The sequence below is a fragment of the Battus philenor genome, unplaced genomic scaffold, assembly GCF_028537555.1.
Source record: "Battus philenor isolate CCGP_79_NKW_IND1 unplaced genomic scaffold, ilBatPhil1.0.hap1 SCAF_5, whole genome shotgun sequence".
In the NCBI taxonomy this organism is placed as follows: domain Eukaryota; kingdom Metazoa; phylum Arthropoda; class Insecta; order Lepidoptera; family Papilionidae; genus Battus; species Battus philenor.
Genome location: NW_027181715.1, coordinates 8,280,476 through 8,303,550, shown reverse-complemented (window position 1 = coordinate 8,303,550; position 23,075 = coordinate 8,280,476). Strand labels below are relative to the sequence as shown.

The following is a 23,075-nucleotide window of genomic DNA, read 5'->3' as shown; positions in this document are numbered from 1 at the left end:
TCTAAACCTAACACTAAAAGTACATTATATTTCAATTGGACGGATTACATTTAATTTATCCACTTAAAACTATCACAAATCAATACAAAGGCACACAAAATACATTCAGATCAAATATTAATTATTAATATTAGTATAAATTGAACCTTTAAAATTAATTTCAAATATAATCAGTCACATTGTAAAATTTCAGGTCAAAATATACCAGAAGTCATTGAGATGTATCATGTTTTAGTATAAAAAATACATTAAGCTTCATTTTTTAGAGACACTTAAACTCAATTCTTTATATTAAACAAAAGAGATACTATAATGATGCCACTCTATCACAAGAATTCTATTTTTTTTCACTTTTGAGTGAATAAAATATACTCATAAATATTAGTGGAAATTTGTCATTCTAGTTGTAACATTTTAGTAAAGCTAATAAGATCTTAAAAACAGTGATAGAGACTGCTGTATTGTTTGACTGCTGTATGTTATTACACTTGAAGAGAATCATTGATGTGTCAATTTATTTATGCAAAAAGTTATGGTGAAAATAAGGTTTAAGAGAAATTACAAAGAATATGATAAAACACCTAAATTTACCACAAAAATAAAACGATCAATGTCTATAGTAAGTCAGATGTTGTTGCTGTTGTTGCAACTGATCACGCAGTTGATGCAAAGCATGCTCAGGTTGGCTGTGCTGCATTTGCGCTACCAAGTTCTTGGCCTCCAGACGCAGCTCATACAATTTTCGGGCTTCTAAGAAGAGAAGAATAGCTGCAATACCTAGACAAAAAAACTTTATTAATATTTTTTGTATGACGATACTGGTCCCATAACCATTTAAGTGTTGGCATGACATATATAGTATCCCGTAATTCAACTTCAAGCCAAATCAGGCAACAGAAAAGAAATAGTAGCTAACCCCAACAAATCACATCTTTTGATCGTATTAACATACAGGATTAGTTATAGATGTAATAGCTTTAAGGCGTTCAATGCTTCAAAACTTTCACACCTAATTCCCATCAACTTGTATATAGTGATCACTCTGAAATATGTAATGTCAATTTATTTTTTTCTATTGGAATACAGTAAGCCAATGACATCTAGTAGTATAAAGTTTGCAGGTTAGTTAACAAGAATAAATTTTTAAAACATTTTCTTCATTACATTATACCTAAAACAATTTTTAGATAGGGACAATTATACATTAATTGAAAATGCATGGACTATAAATTGACTCCTTTAAAGCTTTTATTTTGGTAAATATTCTTTAGTGTATATCTATTCATAACTTTAAATCATTTTTAAAAAAAGCTATTGTATAAATTATAAAATCTTACCAAACAGTATAAATGCAATAACTGCAAATGCATATGACCATGACAACACATTGAATGAAGGATAAAGCAGCCAATCTCTGCGGTAACAATTTCCTCCAAATATTGCAACCGCTAAAAAGAGAGATGCACCTAAAATAAATTAAAACATCATTTGAAAATCACCATTAAATTAAAATGTTACAACAGTATTTAAAACAGAAAAATACCATAAAACAAAAAACATGCTAAAGGTTACTGTTCGGGTTGAATATAACTTCAAGGATGTGGAACTCATCATTTTTATAGAATAATTAACAGTTTTATTTTATAGTATGACCAACAAAGGTTGAGATAGAATTTTGTGTATATAGAGAAAAATTATATAGTAAACACAATATCACAATATCTTTAAAAAATATGGCAATTACTTGAACTTACTTGAAATTGCTACCATTGCAAATGCAGAAGTGACAAAAATCCATTCATAACGTAGGACAGTTCTTAAAGGCCATCTTACAATCACACATACCAACAGAACTTGTGCAGTCAATGATAACATTAATGCAATAGTGACAAAAGATTGCACAGCCATCAACCAGCCAGGAAGAAGCCATTCCCTGATAACATAATACTCCTGAAAATTTTATTTAAATTAACCATCATTTCAAACTATCTGAATAATAATATACACATATTTATTCATATATTAATAATTTTGGATCAATTGTAGTGACCATTTTTTGTGTCATAAAAAGAATGTCAAAAGAAGAAAAAGGGAAACAAATTGTTTACAGAAGCAATAACTTCTTAATAGATCTAATTTAAATACCCAAGGATGACCTCTATTTACAATGTGAGCAGACGAACGGAATGGAAATATCTATCTCTAATCATACTGGATCTATAACTTTTAAAGCATGTATGTAATGCTAAAAGTAACTTTATCCGTGAATTATATAAAAGTTTTACCTGGCTAAATATGTAGTGGCAACCATGAAACAGCTTATCATACTGAAAAGATGGAAATCTAAAACGGTCAAAACAGTATTCCCATAAACCCATATGTTTAAAAGGTGAAAACATTTCTGAATAGGATTCTATCCAGTAGGGCCCAGCAAAAGACAGAAGTAGAAATAAGCCTGCTATATATGTTATACTAGCTCCAATCAAAGTGGCATCTGAAAAACAATAATTTCAAATGTACTTATTTATTGTTAAGAAAAAAAAAGCTATATTCTCAATCTAGTTTTTACTCATACGCATATGAATTTTTGAGATTGAGATATTTGAATATTTAAAATGATGGCAACGGTTTATATAAAGTTTACAAATATTTAATGGGCGTGTCTAAATTTTACTTACTTGATGCCTTGGGATATTCATTGTTAGCAGTCATTTTGGTTTAAATATGGAGACAGTATTTTGCTAAAATAATCCTTCGATCTTTCAATAATGTAACTATCCAAGAAATATTTGTTTCAGAGATATAAATCCATCGAATTTTATTTACTTACTCTTGACACTGACAATTCTTTTTAGTAATATTTGATTTAACGGGAAGTGTACAGATAGCCAAAGAAATCATTGTGATGAAAAATGCCAACTAAATACTCGATTATAACTTTAAATTTTTAAATGACAACAAGTAATCAAAAATAAATTGAATATTTCGTAATAATTAATTCAAATGTTATAGTTATAAAAACTTGGTTTTAGGTAAAGAATTCAAATTAACTATGTCACCAACAAATCTTAAATTTACATTTTAATACTTCACTTTCAAAATATTTAGTATTAATGCGTTAAAAGTGAATCTGAATTAAGTTTTATCTAAAAACAGATTACTGGACTTATTAAAGAAAATGTTAGGTCAAATAGTAATAACATTTGCTTAAGCTAAATAAGTTAAAAATCAAATTTTAGCCACGTCTTTCGAGATATATAACGTGGTCAACAATATTAGTTCTCTAACATTATTAACAAATTGATGCAAAATTTGTGCATGCTTTACATAAAGTTCAAAATGAACTTAGTTACTGAAAAAATGAATTTTTTGTACTTGAATCGGAATTTTGTGAATATTTCTTAAATATTTTTTTGTTATGATATTAATGTCTACGGTACTTGTAAAACAATTTGTATTCTTGCGTTTCAAAAAATCGTAAAACCAGCTTAACATTAGTACACTCCCAACGGTACAATTTTAAGAACACTGATATAATGAGTGTATTAGCCTCATATCTATTGAGACATAAACCTCTTCTCGAGTTTTCTCGTATCTTCTGCAAGTCATAAACCATTAGACGAGGTGTAGATTTGAGGTTGTCATACACTTCAAGTCGTTGATTTTATATGCCGATTTCCAGCATCATATAGGCATGATAATGGTTAATAAAAAAATGGTGAATAAATCACACAGTATGTGAAATCGACCTACTTTACCATAAAATCTTAATGTTTCTGTAAAATATCTTTTTTTACTTCTTCTTGTACAGGAAATTAGTTTGGGGGTGATATAGAAGATCTTAGACAATTTTATAATTTATCGGTACAAAGAAAATTTGCCTTTAGGATAGACGAATTTCTAAATTAATCTAATTCTCAAATAATAATATATATTTTTGATATTAACTCTTTTATTACACTTAAAATATAACAATATAAATAATAAAAGAAATTACCTTCAATGCAAATACAAAAATTCAAATGTATTTAATGCTGTAATCAGATCTTTATTTAATATCATATTAGATGAACACAATTATCATTTATTTAACAAAAAATTTATTAAAAACAAAATAATTAAACCGAAAATTGTTAGAATGACAATAAAAAGCATAATTAACCAGTGGCGTAGCTATGGTATTTGGGGCCTGGGGCAGATTGGGGCTTGGTGACCCCCCCCCCCCCCCCCAAAGAGTATAAATAAATTCAAAATTCAGAACGGTATGTTGTTAATATATTTTTTTTTTGGTTCAAAATAATAATAAATTTATATAAAATAACATTAGATCTTAATAAAATTTATTGGGAAAATTTAAAAACGAACATTCCTCGCTTTTTGGCCTGCAAAGTCATTAATCACATTTTCAAAATCAATAGTGTCGACTAGTTTGAAACATAGATGTGTTTTTGTGATTTAGGCCCTTTTAAAAAACACTTTGTGTTTTGCGAATGAAAGGCTTAAACAATGTATATTATAATTTGTATCCGTTTACTTTTTTTAATGTTCATATTATTTAACAACTTTTTTAGCACAAAAATAGTAAAATTCGATACTCTTTCTATGTTATTTACTTTAAATTATGGTTTTCATTTTTCTTTTAACATTTCATTATTCATCATTCAAAAAAAAAACAATTCAAAAAAATTATTTTTAACTTTTTGTGCCCCCCCTGCTTGTGGTGCCTGGTGCGGCCGCCCCGCTTGCCACCCCCTAGCTACGCCACTGAAATTAACCCAATAGGACAAAATGTGATATTGTAAGGAAAGGTTAAATGGCTCAATAAGAGGTCAATGTCAATCTGTTTTGTGTTACACACAACAACGGGCATCTACCCGACATTAAGAACTTGTCATGAATATTACATTACCATTGTTTTTGTCTTATGTGTAACAGCATATACATTGGAGCTGATAATTTTTAAATTCACAAATTTTTTCGCTTACCGGGTCAATCGGAAGTACCGAAATATAAACGACCTTTAATGCATCAACAACTTCAAACGTTAAATTTCGACAAATGGCATATTCGTTTCTAGGTAACCTAAAGTAAGAAATAAAATAAAATATACCGACAACTTAAGTAAAAGAAAATTGATTTTTGACACAAAAATCTATTAGTATAGTAATGTAACTTATAAATACAAAAGGCATATAATGTTTTTAAACAAAACAATAGCAATATAAATCCTTGGAAAGAAGTAAAAGATTTCCATAGAGTAAAATGTAAAATTCAGTGTGTTATCCAAAGCTGGATAAAATGTAAAAACAAAAAAGCTTTACCAAAAACATGGTTTTTTTCCTAGATAGAAATCTTCATTTACATCAAGTGAAAAAATTGCACCCCATTTTTTTGAAGTTCTTTATACTTTATGGAATAAAATATCACCAATGCATAATAATAAATTGCAGGACGGAATGTTACTTCTTAATTAAGTATATATTTCAATAAAAAAATATTCAAAAACATTCAATAATATTTATGGTGATTTTCAAAAAATATTTGTCCAAAACAGACTAAATTTATAAAAAAATTTCATGCACTGACAAAATTTTATCATATTATTTGTGTTTTTAAACAATTAAAATTATTTTCTTTTGCTTTCAAAAAAAATTCATTAATATTTAAAGCTCATTGTCAACTTAAACTTACAGCCTATAACTAAGTGGACGGACTTTAAAGGATGGATATAATTTTTGTGTTTGTCTTATTCTACAATTAGTACTTTCTTATTTACTATTATTCCTATGCCTTAGATTCATGTTCCATTTCAAATCGAGCTTGTGACTCTTTCAACCTATTACGCTTCTTGGATTGTATGTTTGCTTCTGTTAAAAATAGTGCAGCGGTGATGATACATGCAACAGATCCCACAACACCGAGACCAAATGACCACCCTGTAATTAAAATATGTTTAAAGATATTTTTTTATTCCTTTTTTGTATATTTTGATAAGGAATGCTGCTATATGATTTAATAAATGGTATTAAAGACACATTTATTATTAAAGAACCATACAATTTATGTCAATATCATTCCAGTCATAGCTCTACTCTTGGACAAGCCTCTCTAAAGATTTCCAATTAGACCCACTTGAAGCAGCCTGCATTCAGTTTCTTCCGTTCTGAATTCTCTGTTCTTATGTATGTACTTGTATTATACTAACAATGTGACCCAATTTACCTTGACTAATATATAGTTGATAACCATTGTTTGTCCTTAAGTTGAAAATAAATAGGTATATATCCCCTTTTTATTTTGACTAATTTATTCAACTTTCATTTTTTGTAATATAAATTTAGTGAAATTTACTCACCAAGATAATTATTAGGGTGACCTGGCATCCAACCTTCAGTGTTCCCAAAACAGGCAAACACTATTACAGCAATACAGCCACTGATACCTACAAAATATATCAACATATAATAATCATAACTAAGCAGCAAGTTATACATTAAAACTTTACTTACCAGCGACTAACATGATGTAGCCTATGCTCTGAATAATTAAAACAAATCTGCTTTGATCTGGACCACAACATAAAAAGAAGACAAGAACTAGAATGGCAGAAATTAACACTCCGAGTAGACATATTGTGAAAAAAAATTGAGTTGCTATCATGAACCCTGAAATGAAATAATAAAACTAAGCATGAGACTTTGTGACACTAAAATGTTGTATACATTTTTAAGTCTTGAAAAGACAAGACAATTGAACAGTTAAAACATTAATAAAAATTGACTACTAATTTATTGAAGAGAACTCAGAAGCTCTACATTTTAAAATTATATAGAAAGAGTAGATGAATTTTACCAGGAAGTAAATATCCAAGAATCCTATCATATCCAGTAGTAAATGGATCATAAACCCATCGACAGCCTACGAAGAAACGCCTTTGGTATTGGTCTAATGGGTCAGGTAATGATCTGAAGCAATGACTCCATAAACCTAACCTGAAAACAATAATGCATGAGTGTAATTAATCTGATCTCACTAAATAAGTCCTTATTATATACATTTATTAGTAATAGGTTTATTTTTGGTATTTTCAATTCTTGTCAGGCCCTGTTAGCCTGTTGTTTTTAGCTTTTACAGCTTTGTCAGACTCAGGGCTCTTCAGCTCTTTGAAAGGATTTTGAGTTTTGAGTTATCCTATCTAACTTACAAAATAACAATTGGTAAAAGTATGTATTAACCAATTTTTACTTCACAAATAACATAAAATAGCTATGTCCAAAATCAAATAATAGTATATATAAAATTCTCAAGCTACCTCTCCAATTGATTTCCTCTTATTCTTGAATCACTAACTATCCAACTGGGCGTACCAAATGCCAATGCCACTGTCACAAGGGCAATTATAAATACAGCAATGCCACAATTACCCGCCAAACTTCTGTTTTTCATTGTTTGTTCACTGTGGTCTAAACCTATATTTATTCTGAAATTAAACACTATTTTATTTTTGTTACACTTACATAATAAAAATTCAAATAATTTGATATAAAAATCTTCATTACACCTTTTCTTTTAAGAAATATTTATTAATTGTAAATTAAGCATAAAATAAAAAAATCTATGAATAGAATAGTTATTTTTTCAAAATAGTTTACACCATTAGAAAGGAACTCCTGAATAAACTCTTGATTATACAAAACAAAACTATAAACAATAAGCTTCATTTAACAATGACCAAGGTCTGATGAATAACACAGAAGTATGTTTTGCAATACCTGCTAAGTGGACATTCATATTTGGTATGTAATATACAACCATTACATTCACCCTGAAGCACAATGCCGTAAAATTCACACGCCTAAGCTTGGTCAGTGGGAAACACATTATCTTAAGGTCTTCTTAAGAAATATTTATACACAAATATTACATTGTACCTGATTACATCTATTCTAATAATAACATTAAAAAATAAAGGCGAATTTTTAATTTTGAATTATAAGAATAAATAATTATCATTTCTACTTGGTTTTATTAGAAATTGGTGAAAATCACAGTAGAAAATGCTTTTAAAATGTATTTCACTTTAATTCACGGAGTTTTCTTTCAACAATATACTAATCTAAAAATCAAAAAGTATATTTGTAAACAATACATATATCCTCAAAAATTGATCATGGTAAAAATACATAATTTCAAGGGAAAATTTACTAAAATACTCAATTTATCATATGTAACCTGGAACACCTATTACAAATTTGGTTTGGATGCAAGGGTCTGTTCCCCTTAAAAAACACATGAAAAAATATACAAAAGAGATTATTTTTGTAAAATATTACTTTTTCAGAATTAAAATCCTCAACTGAACACAAGTTTACAAGGAGACTAATAGTTTGAGAGTATAATGGCAAACTTGATAAAACTTACCTTAGTTTGGAGCCCAAGTTTTTATACTTTCTAGTACAATTTTTAGTTTAATGCGTACCTTCGCACCTTATATACTTTATTTTTTTTTTCAAATAAATACTTTAAATAACAAATAACAACTATTTCCAAACAAACATCAACATTTTTTTCGGATAAGTTTCTGCACAACTGGTACAACGTTTCAACTGCTTATCTCAACCTAATAAAATAAATAATGGAAAAAGAAAACTACTTTCCAAATAAACATATAAAATTCGTCAAAAAGATATATCTGGTAAGTATTCCTTGGGCGTAGTCCAATAACAGCGACGAATATCAACCGAGTCAAAGAGAACAAACTTAACTACCAGCTATAACTGTCTCAAACATACTAACCGTAGATAATAAAGACGCTATAGGTTTAATTTAGTGATGACTCGATGACAAAAATACGTAAAGATATCTAAAAAAACAACAATTAGTTCAATTTGTTAATATTTTATAATTAAGCAACGGGTTCCAACAGGGAGACAGAATAATAACAATATTAAAATTATTAAATTATCTTTTCTTCAACAAAACGAAAAATATTTTTAATCGCTTTGTGTAAAATCTACGATTTAAATATATTTAATAAAAAGCTAACTTCGTTTATAATTTAGGACTAGAGAACAAAAAATATGAAACTTTCAATGGAGGCTACAGCATTTTGTTTAATTACTAGTGGTAATGTTTAGAATTTTATTAATTTTGCTTAAATACATACATTTTGTTTAATGACTCTAAGTCAGTTCTCCAGAAATTAATCTAAAGTTTAAAAATACAAAATCCTACACAGCTTTGTTTAAGCTCTCGCTACTTTGACTTTTTTTTCAAACTAGAATAGTTATATTTATAACGTGATATATCAGTTTATTTTAAAAGAAAATTATCACCATAAATCCATCTATTTACATTTTCTGAATAATGCTATATTTTTGTCACCAAAAGTATAGCACAGATTTCATCAATGTACTTAGATGCATAAATTTATTTTAGAGCTGCACATTGAGATCCGTAATTAAGATATTAAAGCCCGTCTCATAGTATAGATTTCATTTACAATTCATACTTCGGTTACGGTTAATTTATTAAAAAGAATACTTTCAGTTCTTCTTTCTATTCTTACTAAATCGTTCTAATCTTATTAGAAATAACTATAGAAATTGTTGTTAACTACTTATATCTTTGTTTCAGTTTTTTTCGAACCTACCGACAAAAGAAAAGCTGCGAAAGTCCTTTTCTCCAAAGAATATAAAATTACATACTCGAGCCCGAATTTGTCAGAACTAAGATCAATGGCAAAATTTCTTGAACCTAATATCATTGTGGAAGAAAAATCAGACATTAACGAAATAATTAATTTGTCCAAAATAGTAACACAATTTATTGTAGTACTTATTGTCACGTTAGGTAATAAAGGTGTTACTGTTATTAAACGAGATGACAACGAAAATAATGAAATTATGAGCATACATCACTACGCAACTGAAAAACTTAATAGGATTGAAAATGTTTCTGGAGCGGGTGACTGCTTTGCTAGTGGTTACATTCATGGTATAATATCAGGATTTCAAGAATCTTTATGCGTATCCCTAGGGTTTGAAGCAGCTAAAACAGCTTTACGTTCCAAAAATACTGTACCGAATTATTTCCAATTACCACCAAATTTATCAGAATCTAATTATAAAATATTTAAAATTTAATGTTTTATAGTAAAATGGAGTTTAAAAATTTTGCACAAAATTTCAATTAAAACATATTTACTGGAACTTAACCATAGTTTTAATTTACCCATTTATCATAATTTCAACTCATCTAAAGTTAAAAAATGCCCACAATTTAAAAAGGACGGCGCAAAAATAATATACCGAAAGTATTATAAGGACTTAGGAATAAAGATGTAGAATAAAAACCTTTAATTGTTAATATAAAAATACAGTTTTCTTAAATTACCTAGGCATAGTAACAATAGTTTTATATACTGCTGTATTGTTGTAAGTACAAGAGAGAAATACAGTAATAAACAAACAAAGTGTTGTTAATTATAAAGAAAAAGAAGGTTCTTATAACCACTGCTGAAAATCTCTCAATTAGTAGAAACTGGCTTCATTGTACAAACACTTAACATATATAAAAGATGTATATTTCTATGCATACAATCACTATGTTTTGGACGGTAAAGTTCTCTATATACGCTACAAATTACGTAGTCAAAAATTTTAAATATCTGTGTGTCCAGAAAATCCAATTTTCCTTTCATGCATGCTGTGAGAAGATGGTTCTCTGCTCTGCATCTCATGTAGCCTTTTGTACTTCTGAACACGAGCTTCAATAAGAAATAGAATACCGGCAGGAAACAAAAAGATTATTCCAACTGCACCTAAAGCAAATGCCCACCCAAGGTCATTATGTTCCCAATTCGGCATCCAATCGCGACCATCTCCTCTAGCTCCGAATGTAATTACGGATACCAATCCTGCAAATCCTGAAACCGGTGTTGACAAGATGTAAAAAAATTAAATATTATTTTTCCTACATGCCTACAATTTTATTTATTTATTTTAAAATTTATTTATTTTAAAGCAAGATATTCTTCAATTTTATAAACTCAATGACCCTTATTAAGCTATGACATATGTAGATCAGTATTCTCTACACACCAAACAATAACCTGCAGTAGAAAATTTCAATTTAAATAATCATATACTACAAATCTTTCTATAAAGATTTTGATGAAGATGTTATATCTGGGTGTATCTTGCCTGAAGATTCAGCAATGTCTTTGACCCATTTAACCAATTTTTTTTTCCATTTTTCCACATGTTTTAAACAAATATATTATGTTTTATATACTTAGTAATATAGCAATAATAACTTACCTCCAAATACCAGAACTGTACCCAATGTAACTAAAAGAGTAACATAGTTATCATCATCTTTGTCTTTCTTAAGGTACAGGTAAGTCATAAACATTGACACAAGAATGCAACAAGTTGCAATGGTGAAGAAGAATTGTGTTGCTATAAAGAATCCTGGTAAAAGAATATCATGTATGATGTAGTATTCTTCTTCAAATATCCACCAGCATCCTTTGAATACTGTGTCATACCAATGGTGCACTTCTTCAAAACCATTGAAACATACCTCCCAAAGGCCTGCAAGAATAAAGTATTATTAAAAAATATATTATTTCTTACATAATCTAAAACAAGGAACAAGCTATCTTTAATGAAGACTTTATCAACTATTGTTTGTCCACTGCCTTTCACAGTTTTACCAGGTTGGGATTGTTGAGAGCTAGACTGTTAGACTAAACCTCTTTAAAGTAGGAATAAAGTAATGTTTTAGGAAAGGTGTCCTCAAGGAGCCTGGGCTCCTGCCATACATAATTTATTTTACCATGCTATGAGGATGTTCAACCAGAGACTGATGCACAATGGTGTGACTAGTTACAAAGAGAAAAAAATTTTGCCTGGGCTGAAATTCAAAACATGTTTTCGATGCTTATGTCAAAGTATCTGAGAGGGCTGGTTGAATGTTTTATTCGTTGTTATTATTGGATTGTGCTTCATAAAATTACTATAACCAATAAAGTACATTTTAGAGCAAATGCAAAATTTTGTTCCAAATTTATTTAGCCAAAACATACATTTCACAAAGATGTTGCACTGCAACATATTAATAATAATCTCATTCATATTAACTGATTAAAAGCCTAAGTCCAAATTTTTCAATTAAAATGACAATATTGAGATAACACTACATTTTGTTCACTCAATTGATTTTTTAAAACATCAATTTCCTCATGAAAGAAACTAACCCGAATATTTTTGTAGTTTTTATAATTTCAATTACTATGTCTTCAAATGGCTTAAACTGTCTCATTTAAAACCTACTGTGTGAATAGAAGTCTATTTTTAAGTTAAGTATACTATTACTTACTACCTGGCTTATTTAAATGAAATTGGCAAATTATAAACAAAACACTAAAAAATTGAACTGTACATGTGAAAATGTTTTTAAACAATAAACAGCTACAAAAGGAAAAACTTAATACTTTTGTTTTCTTTTAGAGAAAATCTTATGATTATAGTTTAAAAGTTGTTTTTATGTACATATCAAACTCAGAGTTAGATACTCACCAATTTTCAGAAATTTCGGATTTTTTAGTTTACCGTCCGTTACTAACCAAAATGGGCTAACAAATGCTGTTATAATAAACAAAGAGGCTACACTGTAAAATCCTAAAGCAAACAATCCTGTTTTTGACTTAGAAGTGACCATTTTTGTAATTCATTTAACTGTTACGCTGTTAGTAACGCCCATAACACAACTAAGGCAGAAGAAATATTGTCACAGATTGTGTTAGGATATAGGGTTTGAAGTTCGTAATTTAAAAAAAATACTTTATTATTATAATTAGTCTTCAGATAACAAACTATTATTAATATACGTGTTTAAATTATTATAATTCTACCAATCATTTAACTGAACTTCATACGAAGTAGTAAGCACATATATTTTTTTTTAGTTATGTATTGACTATTTTGGGCTACTTTATTGTTTTTTTGCCAGTTTTCTGAAATGCGTACATATAAAATTAAACACCAATTTTACATGGATCGGCCAAAAGTTTTTATGTATATTCACTGAAATATAAAAAAGTTATCCATCATTTGTCAATTACTGTTTTGATATTTATTAAATAACAGTTTTCCTAGTTAATAAAGTTAACATGATAAAATGTTTTTAAGAAAATTAATGGTCCTGGATAGCATTACGGTTAAAAATATTAGAAATTTAAGATTAAATACCACCTATCCTAATAAAACATTGTACTTTTTATGTAAATATCTCAAAATAGAAGAGTATGAAGCAAAATATTTGCAAATAAAACATCCGATTCTTAACAAAATTACTGAAAGAAACATTAAAAGTTTATTAGAGACTTTGAACGAACTTGGGTATTCCAATAAGGTTTTAATTTCAAACCCTTCACTTTATAGTTTAGTACCTATTACAATCAAATTTAGGCATAAAGTGTTACAAGAATGTGGAATGGAACCTGTGACACCTGAAAATTTGTTAAATTACATAAATATCATTAAACGAAAAACTATAGGAGAATTGAAAAGTAATGGGTGCATTCCAAGTCATCTAAATGTAGAAAATAGACTTGCAAGTTTCATGACACAGTGGCCCACATCACTAACTACTTTGATATATGGTGATGTAAATACACTTTCACTGTATTCTCTTCGATTGAAAATAATACAACGATATCTTGAACTGCTATTAGATATAAACAGTGATGAGTTTAATAGAGGTCTGCAAACATATCCAACTATAAAACACCGCCCACTTGAAGTAATTAATGAAGTTCTAAAAATCTTACAATCGGAGATAATGATGCCTAATCAAAAAATAAAAGCCAATTTATTTTTAATTCATGCAGATTCTGAAAATTTAAGAAATTTAATTTATAATTTTAGATTTATTGGGGGCATTGATATAAAAGAAGTTATTAGGCTACATCCAAGAATAGCTATGAGAAAGTATCAAACAATGTTAGAAATAAAAAATATATTACAAGAATTCAATATAAGTAAAGAAGCTCAGACAAGATGTTTTGAGATATATACCTTGAGTCCAGCAACCATCAGAGAAAGATTAGAGAAAGCTAAAAATACTCCAGATTTTATTACTTACTTTGAGCATCCTCGATTTCTTAAAATTATTTATTATAACAAAACTGCTACAAAGAGGCTGTTGAACTTGTATAATTCCCGTAAAAATTGTGTGAGTCTGAATGTTTTGTCAAGCAGCAATTCACATTATGAAGCATTTCAGAAGGCTCCAGGGGATTGTTTTGGAAAAGGAAAGGACACAGTTTTTTTTATTCATCAAATTCTACAGAATGCTTACACAGCCAGAGATATTAGAAATTCTCTTAAAAAACATCCATTTTGGATTAATGTACCACTGATTCAAATGAAATTTGTTGCTGACCTATTATTAAAAAAGTTTTCAGCACAAGATATATTTGACAATTGTTTTATTCTGCTATATCCATGGAAAAAAATTTGTGATGTGATGTATATTTTAAACAGTGAAGAAGTGCACCAACTCCTCCCTTTTGACCATTTAGATTTGTCTAAAATTACCAATTCACAAAAGTTAAGTTTGATGTTATATTTATTAGAAAAAAATCATTATTTTTCCGGAAATGGTGTTTGGATTGAGAGCAAAAATAAAAACAGTGAAATTGCAGATCAAAATGAAAGTAATTATTATTTAAAATAAAATATAGATATGAGATGTTATATATAATAAACAATATTTAATTTTATTGGATTTTATTATTTTTCATGGCACTAACAGATTAATTACATCAGAAGTTTCCATGTATGTTACTAACATTAATATCAAATGTAGCTTGATTTAGTTGTTTGAGCTACTAATAGTGTCCTTTGAATACTATATAAATGTAAGATATTTTTAAAACCTAACACAATATTATGTTTTGATAGCCTGACTAATTTGCTTGTACAAATAGACTTAAATGAGCAAATTTTATTTTGTAAGGGGATAAATTTCTTCATGTACTAAAACATGGTGGCAAGCTTGGGTCCACGTTCGCAAGTTCTGACACCATGGAAGGTGTGAGAACTTAGCTTTGGAAGTGAAAGAAAATGTGAAGTAGAGAATAAAAGAAAGTGAGAAAGGAATGAATATTAAGCGGTGTTTGGCGAACGCGCACGCGAGGACGGAGGGGAACGCGAAGGCGGATCAGCTGGCCGAGGACGTGTCCTTCGTTTCATTTGTTAAGCGGCAGCCAAGGCTGGGCACGCTTGGCGAATATTATAGAAAAAATTTACCAATTGTAAGAGTTCTAAAATTAAATAAAATTGTAAAAACTCGAAATGCCATATTAAAAGAATTAAATAATATTCAAAATTGTACTGTGATATGATGATATACCAAAAGAGTGCGGCGAAGGAAGAGAGACTATTCCAAAAGGAACGCAATTAAGAAATGCTTGTATTGACAAAGTAATATAGCTATTTATGTACTTGGAGGAATAATATCATTGAGACTTCCTATGGTCGGGCTGTGGATGAGTTATAGTTCTGTTACAGATTTACCGTTACTTTAAGTCTGTTGCCCGACAACAAGACGTCAAATTTTAAGCAAATAGATTATCTTCTATTTACGATCGATACTCTCGGGTTGAAAATTAAGTGATAAAATATGACGGTTCACAGTACAGTTATTGCAAAGATTGTTTTAAATATTCTTCATTACTTTTTATTACATGATAAAGTTATCTGAAAGTCAATCTCAAAGTAACCAGTTGAAGGCATTAATTCGAACGCAATAGTTTATTACTGTAATCATATTAATTCAAATCTTTTAGCAAATTTAGAAGTCGAATGTTTTTAAACTATCTTGCATAAAAATTACAGTAACATTATGTTATTGCGATATTCCGTGTTACTTCTGCTGTCTGCTTCGATCAAAGTCAATAATAAACTTTGTACTTATTCCATTTCACCCTACTGAATCTTTTTGGAATGTTTACGCTCGAGGGCTCTGCTTGTGTGCATACACTGTAACATTATTTGCAACAATGTTTGTCATTTTACATCAATGAAAAACTCAAAAGTGCAAATAAATTAGTTCAAAAATAGGATCATATTCCGTGTCTAGATTTTGTTTTGCTTTGTAATTACTTCGAATCTTTATCAATTTATAATTTATTTTTTTCTCTGGATCGAAAACCAAACAATTTTGTTTGCTATCATTCGTTTAGCTGAACCTTATTCCTTTTCTGTCTGTATTCATGCTGCAAAGATATACTAATTGCTTTAATAAAGAATAATAGGAATTGAGAAAGGAGATTGTCATTATTCTACAATAAGTGCATTCAAGTACACGATTCTTTGCTTTTATTCATCAGTAAATATTTGTTAAATTTACTAAATCAGGGGGATTACGATATATTAACTAAGAACCAATATTATTCTCCAACTCGAAATACCCGAGTAGATTTTATTTTTTTTATTCGAAAAATTTATTTCTATTCTGTTGTATTTACTCTGTGCTATTTTTATCTTGTCATTTTTTTTTCTAAGCAATTTATTCTGGCTGAACTAGGCAAGGTCTGCCTAGAAAAAGGCAACACTGTGACTGGTACTTCTTAGGGACGAAAAATGGCGACTTTACTCCCTCGTTCTTTTGGTCTTGCTGAAACTTTATTTTTAAAAAATGGAGTCAAGGTAACATATTATAAGTGTTTTACCAATTTAAAGTTGTATTAATAGAGGAATGTTGAAAAAGTGCAATTTTTTATCATATTTATTAAAAAAAAAATTCGCTAATTACTTATACTCTCCTAAGGATAAGTGCAAAATATGAAATTTGTCGTTAATAAATAAATATACAGAGAATTTATTGTTTTTGGTTACAATTTCAATATCGCTAGTGTATTTATATATTTGACCTTGTCTTTTCATCTAAGGCCTTACGTCATTAGTACGTAACAATATTTATTTTTTAATAATTTTATTTGTAGATTAAATAAGTCCCTGTTTGCTTGTAATGTTTATCTTGTACATTATTTTGCAAAAACATTATGCAAAGACATTATTGGTGATTGGATAATTTTAAAATTTTATTTTAGCTATTGGCTTCTACGACTGCTAGTACCCTTCCTAACAAACAACAAGTGAGACACCTCAATGTCCATGAATATGTTAGTTACACGCTGTTGCGAGATCATGGTATACCTGTACCAAAATTTAATGTTGCAAAGACCAAGGATGAGGCAGTTAAGTTTGCCAAAGAACTTAATACCAAAGACATAGTACTCAAAGCCCAGGTAAGTTTTCACTATCTAAAATATTATATTTGTCCTAGGAGCATTTTATATTGATATATCTAATTAAATTATATGTTGTCAAAAGGTTCTGGCAGGTGGCCGAGGAAGAGGATCATTTAAAAATGGTCTAAAAGGTGGTGTTCGCATGGTTGACACGTAAGAATTTTAAGTTTTCTAAATGTATTATTTAGCAAACCTAACTCACTATTCTAACAGTTCATATTGATGTACATGAGAGATAATTATAATCTAAAATATGAATATAAAGTATTGTTATCAATACTAGCTTAAATAATGTATGTATACCAATTTTAAAAGTTAATTTTTTATTTTAGCCCTGAATTGGCTGGTGAAATTGCTGGAAAAATGTTGAAGCAATTCTTGGTGACCAAACAGACAGGAGCTGCAGGTCGTATTTGCAATATGGTCATGGTGACGGAAAGAAAGTTCCCTCGTAGAGAGTTTTATGTTGCCATTATGATGGAACGCAGTTTCAATGTAAGATTTAGTTATTTTCTTGTTAATTTTTAATATGTTTTGAGTAATATAATGACCAATGCCATGACTAATGTTCAACTTCAGTATTTGAATATTTGCCTTTCCTTTACTTGGATCACATAATATTGTTATAACTTTATTAAGAACATTCCAACAGACACATCAACATGAACTGTAATTGGACAGTTTAAATTTAAAAACATAAAAATTAAATTAACATACCTTCTAATCTAACAAACTTTACAAGAAAAAATTAAATATTCCACCATTCACACCAGTAAGTTATTTTTTATATCGGATAATGTACTGCAATAAATAAAACATACTTTTATATTGTAAGGTTATTGTTCAGATTTTTGTGAAAAATTGTTTTACAATTTACTCGAAAATACTGAATATTTTTTTTATTTTTAACAGGGACCTGTCATAATTGCTTCATCTCAAGGAGGTGTGAACATTGAAGATGTGGCTGCAGAAAATCCTGATGCTATTACTTATGAGCCTATTGACATTATGACTGGCATCACTGATGACCAGATATGTCGAGTTGTGAAAAAGGTAAACAATTGATAAAGTATATAATAAGTCTATGCATATTCAAACATAACATATGCATGCATATTTATAACAATGATAACTTTTTAAATTTGATATTCACAGATTGGTCTCGAGAGTCATTCTGAAGAAGCATTTGGCATGATCAAAAAAATGTATGAACTGTTCTTAAAGAAAGATGCACTTTTGATTGAAGTGAATCCCTATGCTGAAGATGCACTAACTGGTAAATGTAAGTATGAAATCTTGATAAAATTACTAAGTTACATATCAATAAAATTAAAATACAGAAACAGTTGGTATTTGTATTATAATTATGTAAAGAATAGGTGTTGCCCATTTGCCACAAACTTTTTCTCTTCTTTATTAGAATATATATATATATATATATATATATATATATATATATATATATATATATATATATATATTTTAGGACAAAAATATATTACCAATGCTTCATTTGTTTTATTTATTTACTTTGTGTGTGTTATAACAGACTTAATGCCTTATATGCATTATGTATCATTCAACCCAATGTAAATGATTACTAAAAAAAATATTCAACATAATTTATTCCTAAAACATGTAGCTGCACATTAATTAATATGATAATTTTTTTCAGTCTTCTGCCTTGATGCCAAGTTTCGTTTTGATGATAATGCGGACTTTAGACAGAAGGAGCTCTTTGGTTTAAGGGATACCACTCAAGAGGATCCAAAAGAAATAGAGGCTGCTAAATTTAATCTGAATTATATTGCGCTTGATGGTGAGCACTCATATTAATAGGAATTAAGGAAATAAATTATGAATTTTGTTTGCTTACTTGAAAATGAAAAAAGTAATTTATTTTAAGAAAGTTGTCCTGTATATAGTTAGAATAATTAGATGCATATTTGCCCGCAATCCATTGGTCAGGCCCGGTAACCAATCAAATTGTTCCTTATTAGAAAGTCAAATTTACAGTGACTAGCTATGTCAACACTTCAACTTTAGGAAATCGTAAATCTGAATCCTATTGAATCACTCATTATGTGAATTTAGAATAAAGTTAATATGTTTATGCAATTGTAATTTTACAGGAAATATTGGATGCATGGTAAATGGAGCAGGTCTTGCTATGGCTACTATGGACATTATCAAGCTGTATGGTGGTGACCCGGCAAACTTCCTTGATGTTGGAGGTGGTGCTACCGCTCAAGCAGTTTCGGTGAATTAATTATTAATAAAAAAATTTTAATGTGTGTCATTTTAATATAAAGCTAACTTATACAAGCTAGCTATATGTACTACAGGCTAATAGCAGACTAACATATGACTTAAGTATTCCTTTCATGTACTACTGCTTTAATCTTAAAAAAAATCCTTTCCCTCTTTTAACAAAATACTTGATTGTTCTAACTTTACATGTACATGTATTTGAAATTTCTAATGGTTTTTAATATATGATATAAACATTTTCGATGGCATTTGCCACTGAACCGTCTTATGGAAACATTATGTATATGATTAAAAAAAAATAATCAAAGGTGTAGAATTAACATGCAAAGTGAAATAAATATTTTGCTATCATGGATTAAATAATTATATATATCTTGCAGGAAGCGTTTAAAATCATATTGTCAGATCCCAATGTGTCTGCTATATTGGTGAACATCTTTGGAGGAATCATGCGATGTGACGTCATTGCCGAGGGCATTATTACTGCTGCTAAGAACCTAAACATACAAATTCCCGTGATTGTTCGTCTGCAGGTATAAAATTCTGTATTCTTCTATGTATTTTATTAATTTTTCTCACCATTTAAGAACATTTTTAAAAGAGAACAAGCAGGAGAAGCTTAGAAAAAAGATTTTCTGATCACACTTTGCAGAGAAGGTTCTATTTTAACTAGTAGAGATATCTTCTCTATTCAGTCGATTGATGCCCACTGTAAGGCATCGGCCTTCTACGAAGATCGGCACAATAACCGATCTTGCGCTGCCTTAACTATGTCGTCGAGGTGGGGTGGTAACCTACCACGCGTCTACCGGCTCGTGGTCGCCGCACGAGAACTTTTCGATTCTTATGGGCATTGGTTACACGAGCGATGTGCCTCGCTTACTGCCACTACAAGCAAGTAATTCTTTCAAGTAAAGACCTCATTTATCACCTAAAATTTTTTCCTTCTAATAACTAAACTATAACCTTTAGATTCCCTCTATTAGTATTTATGACCGTGAAATCACATGATTTGAGTTATTCTTAGGGAACCAAAGTAAACGAAGCGAGAAAACTGATTGCCGAATCTGGACTTCGAATTGTTCCACGCGATGACCTGGACGAGGCCGCCAAGCTGGTAGTTCAGCTTTCCGAGATCGTCGCACTTGCTAAAAAGGCCGGCGTCGAGGTTAAATTTGACATACCTAGATACATGATCGAGAAGTAGATATGAAAGTAAACCCACCAGTATTGTTACATTGTAGTTGATTTTACGCGCTGACGTCCGAAAAAAAAAAAACGCATCCATAAAGACGACTAGAATTGCCAATTGTATTGCTTATTCTCGTTAAGTCATTAAAAATATTGTTTAAACTGCATATTTCCTATCATGCATTAATAAATGTGCTGAACTTTATTATAATGTATTCTTGAGTGTTTACAATGTATTCGCTTTGAGCGACAGTATTGATACTTTCTATCATGATTAATCTCACTTAGAATGTTTCGAATACTATTACTCTTTATTACATTTGTATAGTCTTGTAAGCAAGTAATTTATTACATCATTACAATTTAAATAATTTAATTAAGGACATTCAGTGAGTTGTATTATTTATTTTTTATTAATAAATTGGAATTGTAGATAAAATACTATACTGATATTCATCAGTTTAGTTTATTAGTTTCCTAATATTGACATGAAAAACACAAAAAAAAACATTAAATTTTTGAAGGAGTTATAAAAATTCGTTTATAAACTAATTTCACACATTTGGGGTATCTTTCTTCAAAGCTAAATGTGCTTTCAAACAATAATTTAGAAAGAAAACATTCTATTTAGACGCGAGTAAAAATGTTCTCTGTCAATGATTATTGTGATTAAAGCTAGAAGTGAGTAGTTCCATGGTTGTTAGTTTAAATGAACTAATATCTATAGTACTACTATGCCATTTACGGTCCGATCCACAATCATGTCAAATGTTTGTATAACCTTTTCTATACTGATAAATTTGTAGAATATTGTATTTATTTTGAAATGTTATAAATACTTGTAATGTAGTAAAGTTTACTATATCAGTTGTAATTGTTGTAACCATCTTAATTCAATATTTTTATTTTTGATATATTTGTTATTACAATGCTGTATGTATTTGTTTATTTATACTTATTTTAAACTATATTTATAGACATAGTCTATCAAACTCACTTATTGTGAAAAAGTACAATATATCTGAGGATTTAATCAGTAATTTAAATTTATCGGTTGGTTGTTGTTATCTCACAATAAAGACAAAACATTACATTAAATTGTTTTTTTATTTGTAATTACACCCTAACAAAACAGGATAATTGACTGCAATTATCCTATGTACTGATATGTATGTATGACCTGTGATTTGAGGCATTAACACAACATCTAATTCATTCTCTGATAAAAGGCTGAGCAATGAACATTATACTTAACAAATTAGCACATCTGTATTAGTAGTTTCAACTACAAATAATAGATAACCATCTATCTGTATACAGTTTAGTGTACATGTAAGAAATGAAGGAAAGGTGAGATATTCCTATTTGGATGTAATTTCGTTTCTTTGACTTTAATTGGTAGAAAAATTATCATAGTATGATTAGCACAGATAGAGTAATTAACAGATATTATTATGTTTATTTCATCGATGGGAAATTTTTTAAACTGTCCTCATCAATATTATGAAATATCCTCAAAGAAAATTGTTTTAAATCACCAAATGTTGATCATCTTAAGAAGGATCCTTATCTACGGAAAGCCGAGATTTTGTTTGGCCTATCACGTGCTTTTAAATTTGGCCTTCATAAGATTGATTTTCCATGTTAATAAATGGACACAATAAAGATGTATAGATGAAAAATAAAAGATACGTAATGAATTCGTTCGTAATTGTTTACAATTGCGAAAAAGGCATAGGACATAACTGTCACGCATGTTGTGTAGGAGTTATTTTGTATTACAAAAACTCTTTTCAAGTTCGGAAAGTGCGTTGTACCACGCTAAACGCTTTATTTACCTTATCGCATAAACATTTTTGGTAGACACTGTAATTTCTATAATTTGGAAGGAATAATGTACCGATAATTTGCGTACATTCTATTATCTGTATTTTAAATATCATATCACAAAATTGTTTTTATGACTGAAATGTATGCTTGGTGTTGCAACATCACAGCGTAAATTTTAATAACCATCTACAAAATTTTTGATAGTTTTACTTACTGATTATACTAACTTGTTAAAATAATTCTCTTTAAAGGTAAATATCTTTTACAAAGCGAAAGGCGGTGGTGGAGGTGGAAAAACTTGCTCTTAAACAGAAGAAGTCGAGGCAGTACATAACAGCATAAGAGCTCGTATGTACATTGCATCTAGCTCGTTATTGGCTCGATGCGTCCTGGTATCAGTTTTCTTCCTTGATTTGTTTATGGCATTCTTTTGCCTCATTCGAAAAAACTGTAAAGC

General features: G+C 29.3%; 6 protein-coding genes across 6 annotated transcripts in view; 3 read left to right on the top strand and 3 right to left on the bottom strand.

Annotated features, from left to right (window-relative positions):
• Nucleotides 1-10,199, top strand: part of LOC137929923 (uncharacterized) — a 97,849-nt gene extending 87,650 nt beyond the window's left edge. The window contains exon 10 of the mRNA XM_068773061.1: nucleotides 9,637-10,199. Coding sequence (XP_068629162.1) covers nucleotides 9,637-10,145 — 509 coding nt within the window. The 3' untranslated portion in view covers nucleotides 10,146-10,199. The remainder of the gene's footprint in view (nucleotides 1-9,636) is intronic.
• pck (Claudin superfamily protein pickel) lies at nucleotides 48-2,865 on the bottom strand. The gene is made up of 5 exons (XM_068773065.1): nucleotides 2,679-2,865; nucleotides 2,286-2,494; nucleotides 1,755-1,950; nucleotides 1,338-1,466; nucleotides 48-777 (listed from the first exon to the last, which is right to left on the bottom strand). The coding sequence occupies exons 1-5, from the start codon at nucleotides 2,710-2,712 to the stop codon at nucleotides 608-610; spliced, it is 738 nt and encodes a 245-aa protein (XP_068629166.1). The 5' UTR covers nucleotides 2,713-2,865; the 3' UTR covers nucleotides 48-607.
• On the bottom strand, nucleotides 4,004-8,775 carry sinu (sinuous). The gene is made up of 6 exons (XM_068773066.1): nucleotides 8,422-8,775; nucleotides 7,313-7,480; nucleotides 6,853-6,992; nucleotides 6,510-6,665; nucleotides 6,356-6,442; nucleotides 4,004-5,936 (listed from the first exon to the last, which is right to left on the bottom strand). Exons 2-6 carry the CDS (start codon nucleotides 7,444-7,446, stop codon nucleotides 5,785-5,787), a joined length of 669 nt encoding a protein of 222 aa, XP_068629167.1. The 5' UTR covers nucleotides 7,447-7,480; nucleotides 8,422-8,775; the 3' UTR covers nucleotides 4,004-5,784.
• Nucleotides 10,200-10,378: 179 nt separating the features above from the next.
• Nucleotides 10,379-12,770, bottom strand: kune (kune-kune). The gene is made up of 3 exons (XM_068772734.1): nucleotides 12,585-12,770; nucleotides 11,322-11,597; nucleotides 10,379-10,927 (listed from the first exon to the last, which is right to left on the bottom strand). Exons 1-3 carry the CDS (start codon nucleotides 12,724-12,726, stop codon nucleotides 10,662-10,664), a joined length of 684 nt encoding a protein of 227 aa, XP_068628835.1. The 5' UTR covers nucleotides 12,727-12,770; the 3' UTR covers nucleotides 10,379-10,661.
• A 645-nt stretch (nucleotides 12,771-13,415) lies between these two features.
• mTerf5 (mitochondrial transcription termination factor 5) lies at nucleotides 13,416-14,745 on the top strand. Its single transcript, XM_068772994.1, has one exon. It carries the CDS (start codon nucleotides 13,501-13,503, stop codon nucleotides 14,743-14,745), a length of 1,245 nt encoding a protein of 414 aa, XP_068629095.1. The 5' UTR covers nucleotides 13,416-13,500.
• A 1,842-nt stretch (nucleotides 14,746-16,587) lies between these two features.
• ScsbetaA (Succinyl-coenzyme A synthetase beta subunit, ADP-forming) lies at nucleotides 16,588-21,860 on the top strand. The gene is made up of 10 exons (XM_068773080.1): nucleotides 16,588-16,721; nucleotides 17,126-17,323; nucleotides 17,409-17,479; nucleotides 17,659-17,821; nucleotides 18,239-18,379; nucleotides 18,482-18,608; nucleotides 19,002-19,145; nucleotides 19,459-19,586; nucleotides 19,978-20,130; nucleotides 20,625-21,860. Exons 1-10 carry the CDS (start codon nucleotides 16,656-16,658, stop codon nucleotides 20,802-20,804), a joined length of 1,371 nt encoding a protein of 456 aa, XP_068629181.1. The 5' UTR covers nucleotides 16,588-16,655; the 3' UTR covers nucleotides 20,805-21,860.
• Nucleotides 21,861-23,075: the final 1,215 nt, after the last annotated feature.